General features: G+C 37.9%; 1 protein-coding gene across 1 annotated transcript; it reads left to right on the top strand.

The window, feature by feature from the left end:
- Window positions 1-14225: 14225 nt before the first annotated feature.
- LOC145987307 (uncharacterized) lies at window positions 14226-17730 on the top strand. The gene is made up of 4 exons (XM_083121826.1): window positions 14226-14437; window positions 15654-16038; window positions 16903-17016; window positions 17589-17730. Exons 1-3 carry the CDS (start codon window positions 14273-14275, stop codon window positions 16995-16997), a joined length of 645 nt encoding a protein of 214 aa, XP_082977952.1. The 5' UTR covers window positions 14226-14272; the 3' UTR covers window positions 16998-17016; window positions 17589-17730.
- The last annotated feature ends 1118 nt before the right edge of the window (window positions 17731-18848 follow it).

Here is an 18848-nt window from a genome sequence, read left to right as displayed (position 1 = left end):
GGCTATATTATATATCTGATTTTTTTTAAGTCTGTCATGTTGAGAAAAAATGTTGTTCTTTTTTGCCAATCTATTTTATTATTATTATTATTATTATTATTATTATTATTATTATTATTATTATTATTATTATTATTGCTATGATGAGATGACGATGAGAGATGTGCTAATACATTATCGGCCCATGTTATCCCCAGGTAACTTAATATATAAAAATATATGTTATCCGACCCATATTTATATCAGCATGGTGAGCATTGCTAAGTGCCTTCGTGTATGTCACACTTTAGGAGCACAGCTTCTGTATACCACGGCTAATCTCGAGGGTTATGGGTTCTTTTCTTTGGAATATAAATCAGAAAGCAGAGATATATATATATATGTCAATGGATATAAGAATGAGAATGTATATTCTGTAACCTTCACAATTACAACTTTTTATATACTTAAATTCTCAATAAAAAAGAGTGGCTTCTTCTTCTTCCTTCTATGGAGTGTTCAACTTCTTCTTCTTTGGGAAAGGTTAACTTCTTCTTCCATTCTTCTATGACAGGATTAACTATTTCTTCTATAGAAGGATCATTTATGTCTTCTATTCTTCTGTAGATCGATTAAATATTGCTTCTGTTCTTCTGTAGAAGGATCATCTATTTCTTCTTTTCTTCTATAGAAGGATCATCTATTTCTTCTATTCTTCTGTACAATGGTTAAATATTTCTACTATTCTTATGTAGAAGGATCATTTTTTTCTTCTTTTCTTCTGTACAATAGTTAAATATTTCTACTATTCTTATGTAGAAGGATCATTTATTTCTTCCATTCTTCTGTAGATGGTATAAATATTTCTTCTATTCATCTGTAGAAGGATCATCTATTTCTTCTATTCTTCTATTCTTTTATACAGTCGCGTACCCAGGGTTTTATCAAGAGGGGGGTATTTCTAAAACTTTCTCCAAATTCACACTACCATTGTCTTATTATACTTTAATTAAATAATACTTATAATTAATTATCTGAATTACTACTAATAATACTACTAATACCACTACGACTATTAAGTAGTAGAGATCTACATATATATAGTATTTATGAAAGCAATAGAACGAAATTACTTTCCAGTCATTCTATTTTTATCAAATTCTGGGAGCATTTTTTTGTTTCTTTGTTACGAAATAATTGTCTGGTCAATGAGGCGAGACATTTTAAGTGTGAAGAAAATCCACAAGAAACAAGAAAATATATTAAAATAAATTGAAATACTCAAAGTATGAAAGTCATCCAAGGAGCTGCAGTGGTCTGGTCGGTAAAGCGTCTGACAATCACGCGGGATCCGGATTCGATTCGATTCCCGAAATTCGTTGGCATTTTTCCGGCTTCTTCCCCGCATAAATGTCCCCGATAATTCACAACTGGATTGTCTCGCTGTTCTTACCAACAAAACATTTTGCAATAGTTAAGCTTATTGTCCTTTGAATAATTGTCTAGTCAAGAAGATGAGACATTTTAAAGACACATTCAAACGTGCAGCGGTAAACAATGGGAAGGCGAACTGGTGACTGTATTCTTGTCCACCTAGCCTTTGTCTATTAGCCGCTTACAATGAACCAAGAACTTTCTTTACTTAATTCTCATTGTTCACACAAAAAAATACATGTTCATTGAACACTGGCGTACGTAGAGGGGTGATTGATGGTGTTCCAGCCCCTACCTAAATTTTGAGAAAATCAGAATCTTCTGATAAAATTCCGTTAAGAACTTTAAAAAATCAAAATATGTAAATTTGAAACCTCTTTTAAAGTGAGTCCCGATTACCATTTTTGTTTTTGAATACAATTTTAATAGACTGAAAAGCTCCAAAAATACGAAATATTTTATTATGCATCCTGCCCTCCACATTTACTATTCCAGCCCCTCCCGAAAAAAATCCTGCGTACGCCAGTGTATTGAACATTGTTGCAACTGAGATACAAAACAACTTTATTTCTTTTAAATCATAGTTACCCTTATATTTTATTTTTAAGAATTCGTGTTTATTTTCAAGGCATTCACTCTGAAAGACGCGTGTGTTTGGAATGCAGTGCTTTTCTCCGTGCTGCATAGAAATAATAATTCAAATTATTTATTATTATTATTATTATTATTATTATTATTATTAGTTGTAGTAGTAGTAGTAGTAGCAGCAGCAGTAGTAATAGTGATAGTGTTGTCGCTGATCTTTGACTGTGATAAATTGGCCATTTTGAACTTTTTCCACAGCATTTTCCATAATATTTCACAAGCTTAAGGGGGGGTTAAACCCCGTAACCCCCTTTGTGTACGCCACTGCTTCTATAGAAGGATCATCTATTTCTTATATTCTTCTGTACAATGGTTAAATATTTCTACTATTCTTATGTAGAAAGATCATCTATTTCTTCTTTTCTTCTATAGAAGAATCATCTATTTCTTCTATTCTTCTGTAGAAGGATCATCTATTTCTTCTTTCCTTCTATAGAAAGATCATCTATTTCTTCTATTCTTATGTACAATGGTTAAACATTTGTACTGTTATTATGTAGAAAGATCATCTATTTCTTCTATGGAGCTCTTTTCTTCGGCCTGAATTTGGCTAACAAAAACAGATGTATTTTGGGGCGACAAATCTTGATATAGCGCCACCTAAATAACTACCAAAGGGACCACCCAGGATCGCTAAGGCTAATGTAAGAGCACGGCGCGACTAAAGTCAACTAGCGAAACCGTAGTGTTTTGGGGCGACAAATATCAATATAGTGTAGTGATGGGTCGTTCGTGAACGAACCGTTCCTTTTGAACTACTCCCTCTTGGGAACTGTGAAGTGCTCGCTCCTTCGGAGTGAACGAGCAGTTCCTCTGTGAGCTTTTGCGTGTATTGTTACTGCTGTGTATGTTCTCTGGTTTCCTTATGGGAAGTCGAGTAGTAAGCGCAGTTCCCTCTCCCCTAATCCTTTTCACTCAAGCTAACTCCAGCAAGTCCTCCCTCACCCCCTTCACTTCAGCTGCACGAAACCAACATCGGGAGGAGTTGGTCGTTCCTTTGAATGGCTGCTGGAGTGAGCGAGCTCCGGTGAAGTGCTTCCCGAAAAGGAACTGCCATGACCCGTGGTAGTTCCTCAGAAGTCGTGACCTTTGCTTGTATGTTGCCAACGCTCCCAGTCGATGACTCACTCCTACGAACCATCGAGAGAGAGAGAGAGAGCGCGAGGTCCAGTCTTTTGTTGCTGATTGTTGATAGTGGCGGTTTACAGTAATGCTGCAGAAGCTCAACAATGAGGGAGGGATGGGCAAGTAATTCACCTTTAACCCTTTTTGTGGCATGTTTTCGCAACTCGCATTGAAAGGAACTGTAGAAGGAACTTGACGGATAGAAGATCATCATATCAAACTTACGACAACGTTCCGTTTCCGTGCTCTTCCATTTTCTCAAAGTAAAAGTGGGGCCGGGAGGCGGAGAGAGCTTGAAAAATACGAATGCTATTCTTCGTAGTCAAATTATAACACCATTAAGCCTTGTTTCCATGATTATGAAAAAATATAAATATGCTGACCAAGGCAGTAATTTATTTTATTAAAAACATAAACTAAACGTAACGTTTCAACCTTCTAGCAAGGTCTTCATCAGACTCTGTATCAAGTACAAAACAAAGTTCCCACACGCTAAAATAATTACGCTCTCGTCTTTGGTTCGGCAGGTTCTACAACCTGCCCGAGTTCGATTCCCGATGAAGGCACATAATAGTTCGGATCTCACTTTAAACTGTAGGTCCAGTCCCGATTAGCCTTACTGTGCATAAACTGGACAAAACACCAGTTCAATTAATCAATCAATCGAAAGGTTCAAGGTTCGATCCCTGGTGGTCAGGCCGGTAACCAGAATTTGATTTCGGAAGGGGCTTATCCCTTATCGGCAGCCTCCATCTAAGGACGAAAAGGTTGGAGGGAGGAGAAAATGCACTGAAGATGAATTTCTTGGTATATTGCAACTTACCATATACAAGATGTTTAATCCTGTTAATGAAGTAAATTTAATTACTACTACACATTATTAAAATCAGATATTTGTAGAATTTCGGGAAAGGACTGCAGCCCCCGAGCCCCTTCCCTGGGCATGTGCCTGCTTGTATTAGTTCCAAAATTTCTGTGCTGTTCGAACATCGTGAGGGAAATTTGGGAAGTACTTGAAATCGATATGGATGCAAATTCTGCTCTCGAAACTATGGGACTCGATGTGATGACCACGCGCAACCGAATGAAAGAACATTTCGCAGGCTTTCTCCCTCAATATTAATTTTACTGACTAATTGTAAGTTTTTCTCGGTCTCTTCGATGACGCAGTGGTAGCGTCGCCGCCTTGCAATCAAGGGGTCCCGGGTTCGATACCCGGTGGAGGCACATAGTGGTTTGGATCACCGATTAGCCTTACTGTGCATTCAGTGGACTTAAAACACGAACTCGCTAATTGGAAGGTTTTAGAAGAACTAAACATGACTTTTTATGCATCGTACAATTTTGCTTCTTTTCACCCTACTTTTACAGTTTTTCTTCCTAAGAATTCCACTGAGTATAACACGCTACGAAACCAGAGGTCCAAGGTTCGGACATTGGACAGGTATGGTTGTATCATGTCTGCCCTATCGTCATTCCTTCGGCTCATCATTCATCCTCTACGTCGTTTTTAACCCAAGAGGTAAAAAAGCGGTGTAATATAGAAATATATAAATGATTGATTTGGTTTATTTTACTTCGCTTTTCTGACACTTTTTGGCTAATCGTGAAGATGAAGATGAAAATGAGTGATGTTAAATTGATGAGAGGGCCATCATAAAGAACACACACGCCCAGTCCGGGATTCGAACCCAGGACCCCTGGCAGAGTAATGCACCTTATTAACCACTGCACAACAAATAGAAACAGAAAATGCTTGATAAGTTATTTGCTTCTCCATAACTCATGACTATATTATAAGTATTATTCGCTGTATGACTAGGGATTAATTATATTTGTATGTCTAGCCAACCTAGCCACCTACGCAGCAGCAGCTTCCGTATTTGCAGGTGGAGGCTAAATGAAGAAAAATCACAGAAAGTCAGAAATATATTCAAATTTTGTAACATAATACTTATAGAGCATGCAGACGGCTGTAAAAACAATTGCTACATACCTAGTTTCCTTCCTTAATTGAAACGTGGTTTATTCTTCATTATACATGAGATCAACCACCCTGGGATTCGAACCCAGGATCTTGTGTGGTAGTCAGACTCTCTTTTAGAATGCCAATATGTTGGATATTTGGTCGATCAGTCGATCCTGATCCATTGTTTCCAGAGGAAGACAATCTGGCAGCTTCTCATTCGACATTTTATTCGCGATGTAGGAAAACGAGATCACAAACACTTCGTGATGGTAACTTCTCGCGTTTACAGAAGTTTACCACCGCTCGGACAACAAATCCTACTCCAAACTGACAGATATGAACTGTCCACCAAATCAACAGATGAACAGTGGCCTTTCCTTTTCCTCCTTGCAGGGCAGGTCATTAGCAGGAGGGTTGATTGAGTGCATGTGAGAAGAATCGCTATGTCATTCATTCCCGCGCCGAAAAAGGGACAAGCAATAGAATTCTGTTCTTCGAATTTGAAACGCATGGGGATATCTTTTCTGAACAATAAAATAATTAACGCAGAAAGTTCTAACCACCCGTAGCTAAATCTTCCTGTTTGTGTCGTCCTTTCGGCGCCCATGGAGCCAGTGCAGGGCCAGATGAAGAGAAAGTGCGGGTTTTGAGGGGATCCTGGATCTGGTGTGCAGCAGGGAGGAAAAGTGCATTTTCAATAGGTCTCAGACTTCCCTGATCGGGGCGGACCACAAAACCATTAACTGCATCCCCTCCCAATACATCTGTTTGTGTTCAACAAGCAAGAAACAGGGAAATAAGAAAGAAATGCCTTGCTTCGGTTCGAGCTACTGAAAATTGAAGAAGTGAATCAAACTGCAAGCAAAATTTACTGAAGAATTATTTTGCAATATTTGTCATCAAAGTAAAATTTCCAGCAAATACAGAACAGTTTTCCGGGGACACGTGGACATTTGCCTTGGCCAGTGCCCCCGCATGCCCCCCTAACGACGTCCCTGCGTGTAGAACTCGAGATTTCAAGAGCTTCGGGAAAATCTCGAACATTTACCGTCCCGAAAATTTCCCGACTTTGTTTTTTTATTCCCGTCCCGAATGTCGGGATTTAAAAAATTTCCCGTCCCGATCCCGTCCCGACCCAAAAAGTTCTGTCCCCCACACTTCTACTCTCAACAAAAGACAACCATGCCCAAGCCGGGATTAGAACCCGAGACCTGGCGTCGTATCTCACTCAGCCTAGACGCTTCGTTACGGTGGTCGGCGAAATGCTATTGGAGTATTAGAGGTGAGTATTAATGCTATGGTAATATTACAGCTACAGCTAAACGTACAATTGTAGAGTTACAATAGTATGGTCAAAGTCAGGGCCAGATAAAGACGAAATTGGGCCTGATGCTTGAAATCTTCGGTGAACAATAAACACGACGACGTTATAGTTACGTCACAGCTGTATAATAAGTAACGCTGTGTCTAGGCGTCCGAAATTGGGGCTGAAAATATAATTCTAAGATTTCGGAAAATTCTCGTCTGTTTTCATCTGGGCCTATTTCAGGAATGGGCCTAATGCTGCAGCATCAATAGCACCCACCTTAATCCGGCCCTGGTCAAAGTAACGGAAAAAGTTCACCCACCCAACAATCAGCAAGACAGTTTAGTGCTTATTGTTTACATTCAATTATCAGAAGAATTCGAATAGTACTGTCTTCCGCAAATTAACAGTGTTTTCAAATTTCCTTTAATTTTATTATACCAGGTGCACCATTGAACAACCATTATAATTGTACGTTTAGAAAATAATATGCTTATTTATAAATTAAATTATACGTATTAGCACTTATTATTATAATAATAAAAAACATGTCTAAATATGAGTTAACCAAAAGAAACGAGACATTTTCGCACCATGACTGCTTCGAAAAAAGTCGGGACAGGAATTAGAAGGAATGGACTGTCCGGACTAAATCGTGAAGTCTGGTAGCCTTGCATCAATGGTTATAAAACTAAAACGACCCAATATTGCAGACTGCAGACTTCTGGAGACTGCCTCTCCACAACAAACCCGTTCATTTATGCAAAGACAAAATCGAAATTCTTACAAATTTGAAAAATCGTCGATGTTATTTTCGTAGGATTTTATAGATTTACATTCAAATATTGCATAGTTCCAGGGGTAGGCAGTGGCCCCTCCCCTGCGTACGGGCCTGGCTATATGCATGGGAAATTTTACCTTTCGGAAACTTGTGGTATTTGGTAAACAACTAAAACAATATAATAATAAATAATAATAATAATCGTCTTTACTAAAGCAGGCGTGTTTCGACCTCTTGGGCCGTTCTTACAACCAACCCTTGTCCATTGCAGAGGCGCAACCCTCGAATTTCTGTTTGGGGGTGCAAGTACCAGGAAAAAGTACCAATAATAATAATAATTTTAATAATAATAATGCTAATATTAATAATGTTAATAATAATAATATTATTATGACATTATGATTATAGTTATTGATTTGCTTTATTTTACTTCATTTCTTGTGGCACTTTTGGCTCATTTGCGAAAATGGAGATGAGTGATGATATGATGAAACTGATGAATGGACACTCACAAATATCCATGCCCAAGCCTTGATTCGAACCCGGAACTAACATCATCATCATCATCATCATTATTATTATTATTATTATTATTAGTAGTAGTAGTAGTAGTAGTAGTAGAAGTAGTAGTAGTAGTAGTAGAAGTAGAAGTATCAAAGACTTTATTACCCTCGTAAATTATGCAAAAAGGAGGTAGAAGTTGGTGCTAAAGCATTTGTGTTTGAACAAACTATTTGAATTGTTTTTTGAACACTTTCAATTTCACATTAATAATGGAAAACAAGCATACAAACTATTTTTGAAAGACAGAAAATGCTTGATAAATGCATTCCAAATATAATTCTTCTTTACATTAACATGTATAACTTTCAAGCACGATATATGTTTCACACATATGCAACATGGAGCAACGTGGACACTAAATTGTGTGCGTATTCAAAGTTTCTTTAATACATATCATATACAACATATATTTTTTAAATACATTACACAACCAATTCATCCATCTCACAATAAACCAACAGCATAAATGACATAAATTGTCTCTCAAATGTGTACGCTCCCTTTCCTCAAAGCAATTGTTCATGCATTTAAGACAAAAATCAATTAAGAGAAGTATTATTTCTGTGTCTGGGTATTTGCAATGCACTACAGAGAACAATGATACAGTGCGAGCGAAACGAGCAAGAAAATTTATGGATCCAATATTGATTTAATATGGCGCAAATAATTTCACAGGACGCCAATGCATTCTCTCTTTTACAACTTTTGTGCCTCCCCGATGGTGTAGTAGTAACATCGTCGCTTTGTGATCAAGGGGTCCCGAGTTCGATACCCGGTGGAGGCACATGGCACAGTGGTTCGGATCCCACTTTAAACTGTAGATTCAATCGCGATTAGCCTTTCTGTGTGTAAAGTCGACTTAAAACCACAAATCAATCAATCAATTTTAAAACTTATTTTCATTTAGATCGTTCGGCGCCCAGGGCCGACTCCCACCGCCTCCTAACTACGGCTCTGAACTTGATAAGAGCAAGAAAAGAAGGCATTGCGAGCGAAGCGAACAAGAAAATTTTATGAATAGTGTTTTTATTTGCATAATACCGTGCGTTCATTTCGATCTGCAGCCGAGAGATCGGGCGAAGCGTGGCGGGCGGCGCTGGCGGAGATGCCGACATTTGCGGCCTGTAATGCCTGCTTATTTTTATGGACATATGCAGACATTTATATAAATATTGCAAAACGGGCACTAACCTGTGTTATAAGGGTACAGTTTTAATTTTAGTAGCTTTGTGGCTGTATGTGCTCATGATTTTGACACTCCCATCTCCTGTGAAACACTGCGTAGAGGTTTGTTTGGAGAACGTTCTAACGCTGCACCAATTTCATCGAGTTTTCCTTCGGTTAGAATACGTCGTTTTTGCTTAGGTATTTTAAAATTTAACGATCAAGTTTCTCGTAATTTAAGGACAAGATGTCTAACCGTATCTCTATGTGGAGGTGAAACACCTGGGAATTTCTGTAGAAATTGCCTACACACGTCTCGACACGAGTCTGTTTTCACGTAAGTGTCATACATAAAAATTATTTGTTCTAACGTGAACCTTGCGGCTATCATTCCAATCGTCTCACTGACACAACACACATACACACTGCAATAACACAAACAAGTAACGGCAAGTAACCAAGAATAACACTCTTGGGCACAGTACGAAATTAACATGCTCTTTGTTTACATCTGCTCGCCACGATAGTCGCGAAGGAACAAAAAACTCGAGCTCTGAGATTTCGGATTGCAAGGAAGCTCACGAACACCACTGACTTTTAACGGTTTCGTCTGCAGCGTAATCTTGATACAGTGTTGCACATTCGAAACCTCCAAACGATCCCCATCGACACAAAACTCTTTCAAGGATATAAACTTAAGCAGGACGTTACTGGTCAAAACTATGATTAGAATGTTTATCTGTGGCTCTTAACATCATTTCTAAAGCGTATTTATTTGTGTATATAACGGCAGAACTTGGATGAATTACAGAAGAACTTTTGCGTGTTATAACACAGGTTAGTGCTGGTTTTGCAATATTTATATAAATGTCTGCATATGTCCATAAAAATAAGCGGGCATTACAGGCCGCAAATGTCGGCATCTCCGTCAGCGCCGCCCGCCACGCTTCTCCCGATCTCTCGGCTGCAGATCGAAATGAACGCACGGTATTTGAAGTTGTGGGTGGTAATTGCCCCCCCCCCTTAGAACTCATTTTCGTTCCAAGGTTGGGGGGAATGTCCCATGCCCCCTGTGGTTGCGCCACTGGTCCATTGGAAAGTCCAAAGAGATTAAAAAGAAACATGCAGAATGATAATACGTTAAGAAATATAGTAGGTGTAGAATTAATAAAAAGTGACAATAATATGAACACAAATACATGAATACTATTAGTGATATTCTTATGGTTAAAGTAATAATGATAAAATTAAAAATTAGAGAAAATAATATTAATAAAAGTGACAATAATATAAACAAAATGGAGAAAATATAATAACTCCCATATTTACTGAAAAAATGAAGTTTTCCCCTCAAATCACACATAGATTTTCTTTTATTATTATTATTATTATTATTATTATTATTATACTGGTCGCATACATTTAGCCACAAAGAAATGGAAACACTTGTGCCATCTGTTGGGGAAACATGTAACTTATACAAGAATACAAATAATACTTTTTCCTAAAACAGAGAGGTGGAACTGAATGTGAATAGTATTCTCATCGTCCTAAGTAATGGAGCAAGCTCTAGATCAGTGGTTCTCAACCTTCGTGAGCCTGCGACCCGGTAAATTCGTTATTTAAAAATCGATCCCCCAATCCCAACAATTTTACTCGTAAATAGCTTTCTAATTATTTTTAACTTTATATGTTAATTAATCCTTCGTGGCCGTGCGGTATAAGGCGCTGTGCTTTGGGCTCCGACTGCGGGACGGCATGGATTCGAGTCCGCCTGGGTTCATTCTCTGTGTTTTCGGCCTGTGTATAGGACCGTGTATGAGGCAATTGGGGAGCTACGAGTGAGTAGTGTAACCCCGTCATGGATATCTCCTATAACAGTTGGGGATTCGACGTGCTGATCCCACGTCACCTCATTACCGGTTGAAGATCTTCACACCTCTAGGTAGGATTGTGGGAGGGAGACTGGCAGACGAGAGATAACCCAAGAAGGGCCGGATTAAAGTGGGTGCTATTGATGCTGCAGCATTAGGCCCATTCCTAAAATAGGCCCAGATGAAAAAAGACAAGAATTTTCCGAATGCTGAACAGTTTTCCTTTGCTATATTAAACTGAAAATAAATCTTAGAATGAAATTTGGAGCTCCAATTTCGGACGCCTAGACACAGCGTTACTTATTATACAGTTACTATTATTCTTTGTCGTCGTGTTTATTGTTCACCGAAGATTTCAAGCATCAAGACCAATTTCGTCTTAATCCGGCGCTGAGCCCAAGCCCCTTACGGGTTGTAGAGCCACGGCTTATTATTATTATTATTATTATTATTATTATTAGTAGTAGTAGTAGTAGTAGTAGTAGTAGTAGTAATGTGTACCCTTGAAATTTAACATTAATAAATAAGTTATGGCATAATCATAGAGAGTATTAATTCGATTATCTCTAGGCTTGTTCACAAACATAAAATTTGCTTTAAATCAGTTGACAACGACTGGATCTAACGGAATCTTTTAGTTTCCTCTGGCCAATATCATTAAAATAATATGGTAAGTGCTAATTTTCATTGGCATGTTTCATTTCGGACACCAAAAAATTGCAATTAATCAGAAAATGTCCATTCCAATATATTTGTTCATGAGATTTGCTGCGCAAACTATATTGACCGTTGTTCCCATCCGCCAACCTCCAAATTTGGAGGGGGGGAAACAACGCTCCCCCGTTTAGATTGTTTGATCTACGGCCCCACAGTTGTAATTCAAATTTGGAGACTGCCCGAGTGACGGTCTCCTCTCGGCGGCTTTGATTCTACCCAGCACTGGTGAGAAAGAATTTCCTCTTATCGTTGGCAAACCCTGAATGAAAGGCCATCTTTCCAGGTGGTTGCCAGCTCGGGCTGCAAGTCTCAAACTTCAGGGGAACCCTCTCGCGGCTCGGTATAATTGAGACCAGATCCCGGAGGTTGAGAAGCACTGTTCTGAAACCCTGAAAATTAATTAAAAGAGTTATCGCTTGTTAAGTTACAAAATAATACTTTGTAAATATTAGACATTTCTATTTACTCATTCGATTCACTCGACTTATATCAAGAACTGAAATAATGTGTGAACTGAGTACGCAAAACAACACGATCACTAAGACAAACTATTTCCGAGACAAAGTCCTAAATATGCCACTACCTCGCAAGGAGAACACCAAAGCAACATATTTTCAAATTGCAACTTAATATTAATATTATTTTAATTTGGTCATTTTGACTTGCAAAACAATCCTTTATTTTCTTCATACGTTCATCAAATTCCACTCAAGCACATCTGGACCCGATATATCGCCAGTTTGAGCGATGAATTTTCTTGTAGACTATGGCTTACTATTTTATATATTTTGTACGTAAATAAGTTCAATAAAAAAATCGGTAGTGAATGTAATTTTACTATCTCTCCCGGTGATAAGCCAGAAACAAAACATTGAACGTCAGATAAATGAAGTGGCATGCTATGAACATGCATTACTGACCTACAGTAAACAAATCTGTGCGTGATTCGTTTTTAAGATAAGATAAAGGAAAATCGTAACATTACATTAGCACAGGTTAAAAATAACTGCTCCAGAGGCATTTGCGCTGTTTTTTCTGTTACATGAGAGTTGAAAATTGCATATACGTACGTGCTTACGATGAGAGGCGTATCTAAGGGGACTAACAGAATAAAGTGCTACAGTGAAGCTTAAAGTTTAGATTCTGCCCCCCACAAAAAAAGTCCCAAGTTACGCCCATGAGCTCCTGTAGTGGTATTATTGTTATTATTTTGCATACATGTTGTGTTATTCTTTCTTTGTTGACATTCTGTTATAAAATGGATCCACTCAGTACACAAGTATACAAATAAATAAAATTGTAACGCTAAGGGGGGAGCTAGCGCTACTCTTCGGTTGTTACCTTAGTTGAAATGTAGATGGTATACATAGATGGTAGACACTCGCTCATTGTATGACATGTTTCAAAGCAAAAAACTGTGGCTTAAGGCTGCAGCAATTGATGTCTTATGATATTCCTAAAAAAATATATCAAGAATTCGCCATTATTTAGAATGTCCTTTGCGTACAACAAAATATCTGTATTGTAATCTAATCTTGATTTTAGTATCTCAATCAATGAGTACAAAATAATATTAAGAGTGTTTACAACATAAATTATCAGATTTAGTGTTATACTTAGCAATATATCACTGCATATGAATATAAATGGCATCTGGTTTGTATTTTTGGTCTTGTTTTGTATTGTTTTGGGTGAAGCGCTTCTAAATTGCTAATTGGGTGTTATATTATTCTATAGTATAGTTTAGTAATTTATGTTACATTATATTTGTGTATGTGTTCTACCTGTGTTCTGTCTCACTGTATTATATTATGTGTTTCTTTTTTTTTTATTGGCAACCTTCTGTAAAAGGAGGAAATAAATAAATAAATGTTTATTGGTCTAATGTCTTAACAAGTATAAACATATATCTAACTCTATCTATCTGGCCATAAGTGACTTGATCTTAGTATACTGTGTTAGTGAGAATTCTCAATTCTCCATTCTGGGGAGAGGGATGTCCTTGCTGGCTATGGCGAATGCTTGTGGTCAGTAGACTAGATGCTTATCGCCAGGGATAATACCAGAACATTCACGGCCAAGTTCCTGGCCTTGTTTACACTAAGCAACCAGAACTTCCTGTCGGAAACCTTGCCCTTGATAATATAGGGGTGGGGGGCTTTGACTGAATCGCTCGTGTCGAGGATGAGACATGTGTGTGACGGATGTCCTTACTTCCTGAGTCTGTTTTCGTATTTCCTTGTTGAAGCAACGCTCTATTATGTTACAAAATACTCCACCACTTTTGATGATCGGTTTCAGTTGCAATTCGTGTGTATGCACGTTTGTGTTAACTTTATTGTTGAAGACACTCCTTTGTATAAAAAAATACAACCTGAGTGACAATAGCATGATATGAGTTCATAATTTTCTCATCGATAAACTCTCACATTACTACACATTATCTTCGACCTAGGCACTTCGAAAAGTCCTTAGGCTTCACGTGTCAATGCCAAATGTTCACAAGAATTGAGAGAGTGTACTGATATCCATCTTCATGTGCTTCCACTCCATCCATATCTGATTTCATGCATCGAAAAAAATACAATTCCTTTGTGACCTGATAACGCTAAAGTTCCAAGGTGCGTGACACTATCTGTTATCGGGATTCAAGTCGGTATAAAAGATAGGCCAGATTCACCAGCCAGCATCGTCGACATCCAACACTGGCTAAGATGTTTCGCTCTGTATCGTTGGCATTGAGCAGTCTGCTGCTGATCCACCAGGTGGCGGGTCATGGGTTCATGTCCGAACCGCCCCAGCGCTCGTCCATGTGGCGTGCTGGGTTCAACGTCCCACCCAACTACACTGATGGATCATTGAATTGCGGAGGCTTCGATGTAAGTAATACTTTATTTCGTTCTTTAATCTGCTTTTCAATATCGTCATAATAAACCAAAGCTATAAAGGCTTTCCATTCTCTATGTTTTCAGTACCCAAATGGTTCTGGAAATTGTTTCGTGAGACCGCGACCGTTAAATTACTTTCCTTTCTTTTTAACTCGTTGCAGTGAGCCAAACGTTTTTACTCGTTATAACCTTTCGAATTTTAAAAAAAACTTTTAATTAATATTGACCCTTGAAATTAAAGATGTTAATAAATAAATTATGGCACAATCATAAATCGATTTGCTGACAGATGGTTAGGTTTCAATTAGTTCTCAACAATTTTCCCATCATTAAATTAGCTTAGTAAGTGATGACTCCAATTGGCATGTTGCATTTTGAACAGCAAAAAAATTCTAATTAAAACTAGTTGGGAAATGTACATTCGAAAAACTCATAATTATATACAGTACGTTCAATTTAAAATTGTACAGCACTCCGCACATAGAAAAAAAACGTTTTAAACAAGAAAGACAATCTTTCCCAGTAAATTATAGTTAAAGTCGTTAATGAAAATACTCATTTTCATGAAACTATATCACTGAAGTACGTTAGGAGTCACATTCATATAAATTTTGAGAAACTGACATGATGCTTTTTCCCGGTGGGTACAATTTTAAATTGAACGCACTGTATTATGAATTTGCTACTTTTTCAGCACGATGTATTCATATTCTACCACTTAATATAGCAAATAAATGCTTTCGTGAAGGAATATATCAAATTTGAAAAAATATTTTTTTATGAGAATGGTCACATGACATAAACTTCGTCAGTAAAATTTACCTCTAATGTTCAAAAGACTGCTTTGACTGAGGTGAATGAAAGTTTTTAAAAAATGTTTGTACTGACTAAGTATGAAAGCAAATTAGGTCACGGGTTCGATACTTGGTGGAGACACATGGCACAGTGGTTCGGATCCCACTTTAAACTGTAGGTCCAGTCCCGATTAGCCTTTCTGTGCATGAAGTGGACTTCACTTTGCTAAATCTTATCTACCAATGGATATTTAACTGTCTAGTATTGATTTATTATTAAATGCATAATCAAATTTATAGCACCGGCCTTACCTACTCCTAAAAACATCCTGGCAACGTCCATGATTGAAACAAAAGCAATAGTACCATGATGAAGTTCAACCTGAAGAAACTTGATGTTTATTTTTCCCCAGGTCCAATGGGAACAAAACGGAGGCGAGTGCGGTCTCTGCGGAGACGACGCAGCCCTTCCCCAACCCCGACCCAACGAATCCGGTGGCACCTACGGAACGGGCACCATCGCTAGGGAGTACAAAGCAGGAGACATCATAGAGGTTGGAGTCAACATCTCAGCCTCCCACATCGGCTGGTTCGAATTCCGCCTCTGCGCCAGGAACGACCCAACCGTGATGGAGACCCAGGGCTGCTTCGACGAGAACCTCCTGGAACTGGTCGACGGTTCGGGCACCCGCTACGAGCTGGGTGGGGACTACAGCCCAGGCATCAGGAACATCGCGCTCAAGCTGCCGGCTGGAGTCACCTGCACAAACTGCGTCCTGCAGTGGAATTGGCAGTGTGGTAAATACCGATTCCATTTCCCTTTTTATCAGAAATGGGCAGGGTCAAATTTGAAAATACACATACACATATATTTGAGCCTCCCCTATGGGACAGTAGTAACGTGGTGCAAGGCAAATCAAGGCCGTTTAATCAAGCTATCCCGGTACAGCTTGGTCCTTATTGTTTACTTTCAATTCTCCGAAGTATTCGAATAGTACTGTATTCCGCAAATTGCCAATGTTTTCAAATTTCATTTCATTTTCTTACATCAGCATCATTGAACAGCAATGATAATCTGTTTTGAAAATAATAAATTTATAAATTGAATGATTCTCAACATGAAGGTCATGTCTGAATGTGAGTTAACAACAAAAAAAGCCTCCTTAACAACGTCTCTGACATAAAGAGCGATAGAGGTAAATCGCCCGTCCCAACTGACATAATTTTAAACATGCCTAACACTTTTAGCGATTGAATTTTTCCCACGTTTAACAGGTAAGATGTGATTCACGAAATTACATACTTTTCCTTTCTTTATTCATTTTACGCCGCATCACAATAAAAGAAATAGTGTATTTTCTATAAAATATCTAAAACATAAGGACAAAAATTCGCAGCACTAAAAAATTACGGAGTAGTGCATGAGGCCTACTGGAAATTTCTTTCTAAATTCCAAGACAAAATCACTGATGACTGCTTCAACTCTGGTGATAAGATGTTTCAAATTCCATTCCCCAAAAAGTCTATAAGCGTTGAATAGGATTCCTTTTTGCCGAAAATCACCTTCGCATTCTGAATTTTGTTTGAGACAAACATTAATTTCGTAATTTCCATAAGTTGTGCTTGACATTGCATTAAAGTGCCTTCTCTTGTTCATCCTAGGTAACAGATATGGAGAATGTGACGATGGATCTTCTGCAATGGGCTGTGGAATCCAGGAAACCTACAGGAACTGTGCTGACGTAGCAGTGCAGTAATGAATTCGTAAACAAGAAAGTAAGTTTACCGGGAACAACAAGACTCTTGGTCGTGAAAATGTTGCAGAAATTTTTCATTTCCAAGTTTCTCATATCGTGAAAACAATCTAATCTGCCTTCAGAGCCTATAAATTAGTTCAATTATGCATTGTGAAGCCACCGCCTCTCCTTTAACCCCGACCATATTTCCCCGAAAAAAAAAATACATTTCTTACATATAGACCCTAATTTCATTTCAGTCACAGCGTTGCAGGAACATGATAAATTCAAACAGAGCAATATTTTTTGAGGGGACAATCGTATTATGGGGGGAAATTAAAACTTCCGTTTGGCCCTCCCCTGGAATAGTACTTTACTTACCCGTCCCTGCCTGGAAAAAATCCTGAGGACGTCAGTATATGAAATGACAGGCATTTATATAAAAAAATAAAAGAAACTGGTGAAACCCTGAGAGAGGTTAAAGTTTCAGCACAAACTTATTTTCATTTGAACCTTAAGCTGGAATCTTGACCCCCCCAAAAAAATAAGAAGTTCAGCATAAATGTAAAGAAAGTTATTATAATTTTTAATAATGTATATCTTTTGTTTCAGATTAACATGGAGTAATACCTAATTCCACATCGCACTTGATGTTCAAATTAGCATATCCAACAATTCAATTCATTGGCTTTTCTGTGATTTTATGTATTTTCCATGAGAAAACTAAGAGAAAATAAAATATATATTTAACAAATTGAGTATTTTCTTTGTGCACGTTTGCGAAAAATGGCTATATTTTATATCTGATTTTTTTAAGACTGTCATGTTGAGAAAAAAATGTTATTTTTTGCCAATCTGTTTTTATTATTATTATTATTATTATTATTATTGCGATGATGAGATGAAGATGAGAGATGTACTAATGCATTATCGGCTCATGTTATCCCCAGGTAACTTAATATATAAAAATATATGTTATCCGACTCATATTTGTATCAGCATGGTGAGCATTACTACGTGCATTCGTGTATGTCACACTTTAGGAGCACAGCTTCTGTATACCACAGCTAATCTCGAGGGTTATGGGTTCTTTTCTTTGGAATGTAAATCAGAAAGCAGAGATATATGCCAATGGATATAATAATGAGAATGTACAAGGTGGTTATAATTAAAGTGACGGTGTTCCGAGTGGTACAGCACGGGCTGTAATGAGAGTAGCAGTCTGAAACTTCGTAGATATGCTAATGAAGCAATGCGCTCGCGAATTATGCAAAAAAAAAAAAAAAATAGTTCCAATTCTCGCCACCAGGGTAAAAAATGGCGCTGTAAGCAGTCAAAACTTGGTATAGTTACAGGAAAAACATTATAAATTGCAGAAAACAATACTCTTTGTAATAAAATATCGCTACAATTTCACTATTCGAATTAGATGAACATTACTAAAGGAAAAAGCAACAAGCGTCACCAACCACTACCAGGGAGCTCACACAATGGTTAGGCAATGTCACCGACTTTGACGTCAGAGTTACGGAAAATTTCACGTTTTGACTGCTTACAGCGCCATTTTTTACCCTGGTGGCGAGAATTGGAACTTTTTTTTTTTTTTTGCATAATTCGCGAGCGCATTGCTTCATTATCATATCTACGAAGTTTCAGACTGCTACTCTCATTACAGCCCGTGCTGTACCACTCTGAACACCGTCACTTTAATTATAACCACCTGGTATATTCTGAAACCTTCACAATTACAAATATTATATACTTAAATCTCAGAAAAAAATGGCTTCTTCTTCTTCCTTCTATGAGTGGTCAACTTCTTCTTCTTTGGGAAAGATTATCTTCTTCTTCTTTTCTTCTATGACAGGATTAACT

Source organism: Lepisma saccharinum, chromosome 4, assembly GCF_977018435.1.
Source record: "Lepisma saccharinum chromosome 4, izLepSacc3.1, whole genome shotgun sequence".
In the NCBI taxonomy this organism is placed as follows: domain Eukaryota; kingdom Metazoa; phylum Arthropoda; class Insecta; order Zygentoma; family Lepismatidae; genus Lepisma; species Lepisma saccharinum.
Note: the sequence above shows the minus strand (reverse complement) of the source record. Positions and strands in the feature narration are given on the sequence as shown.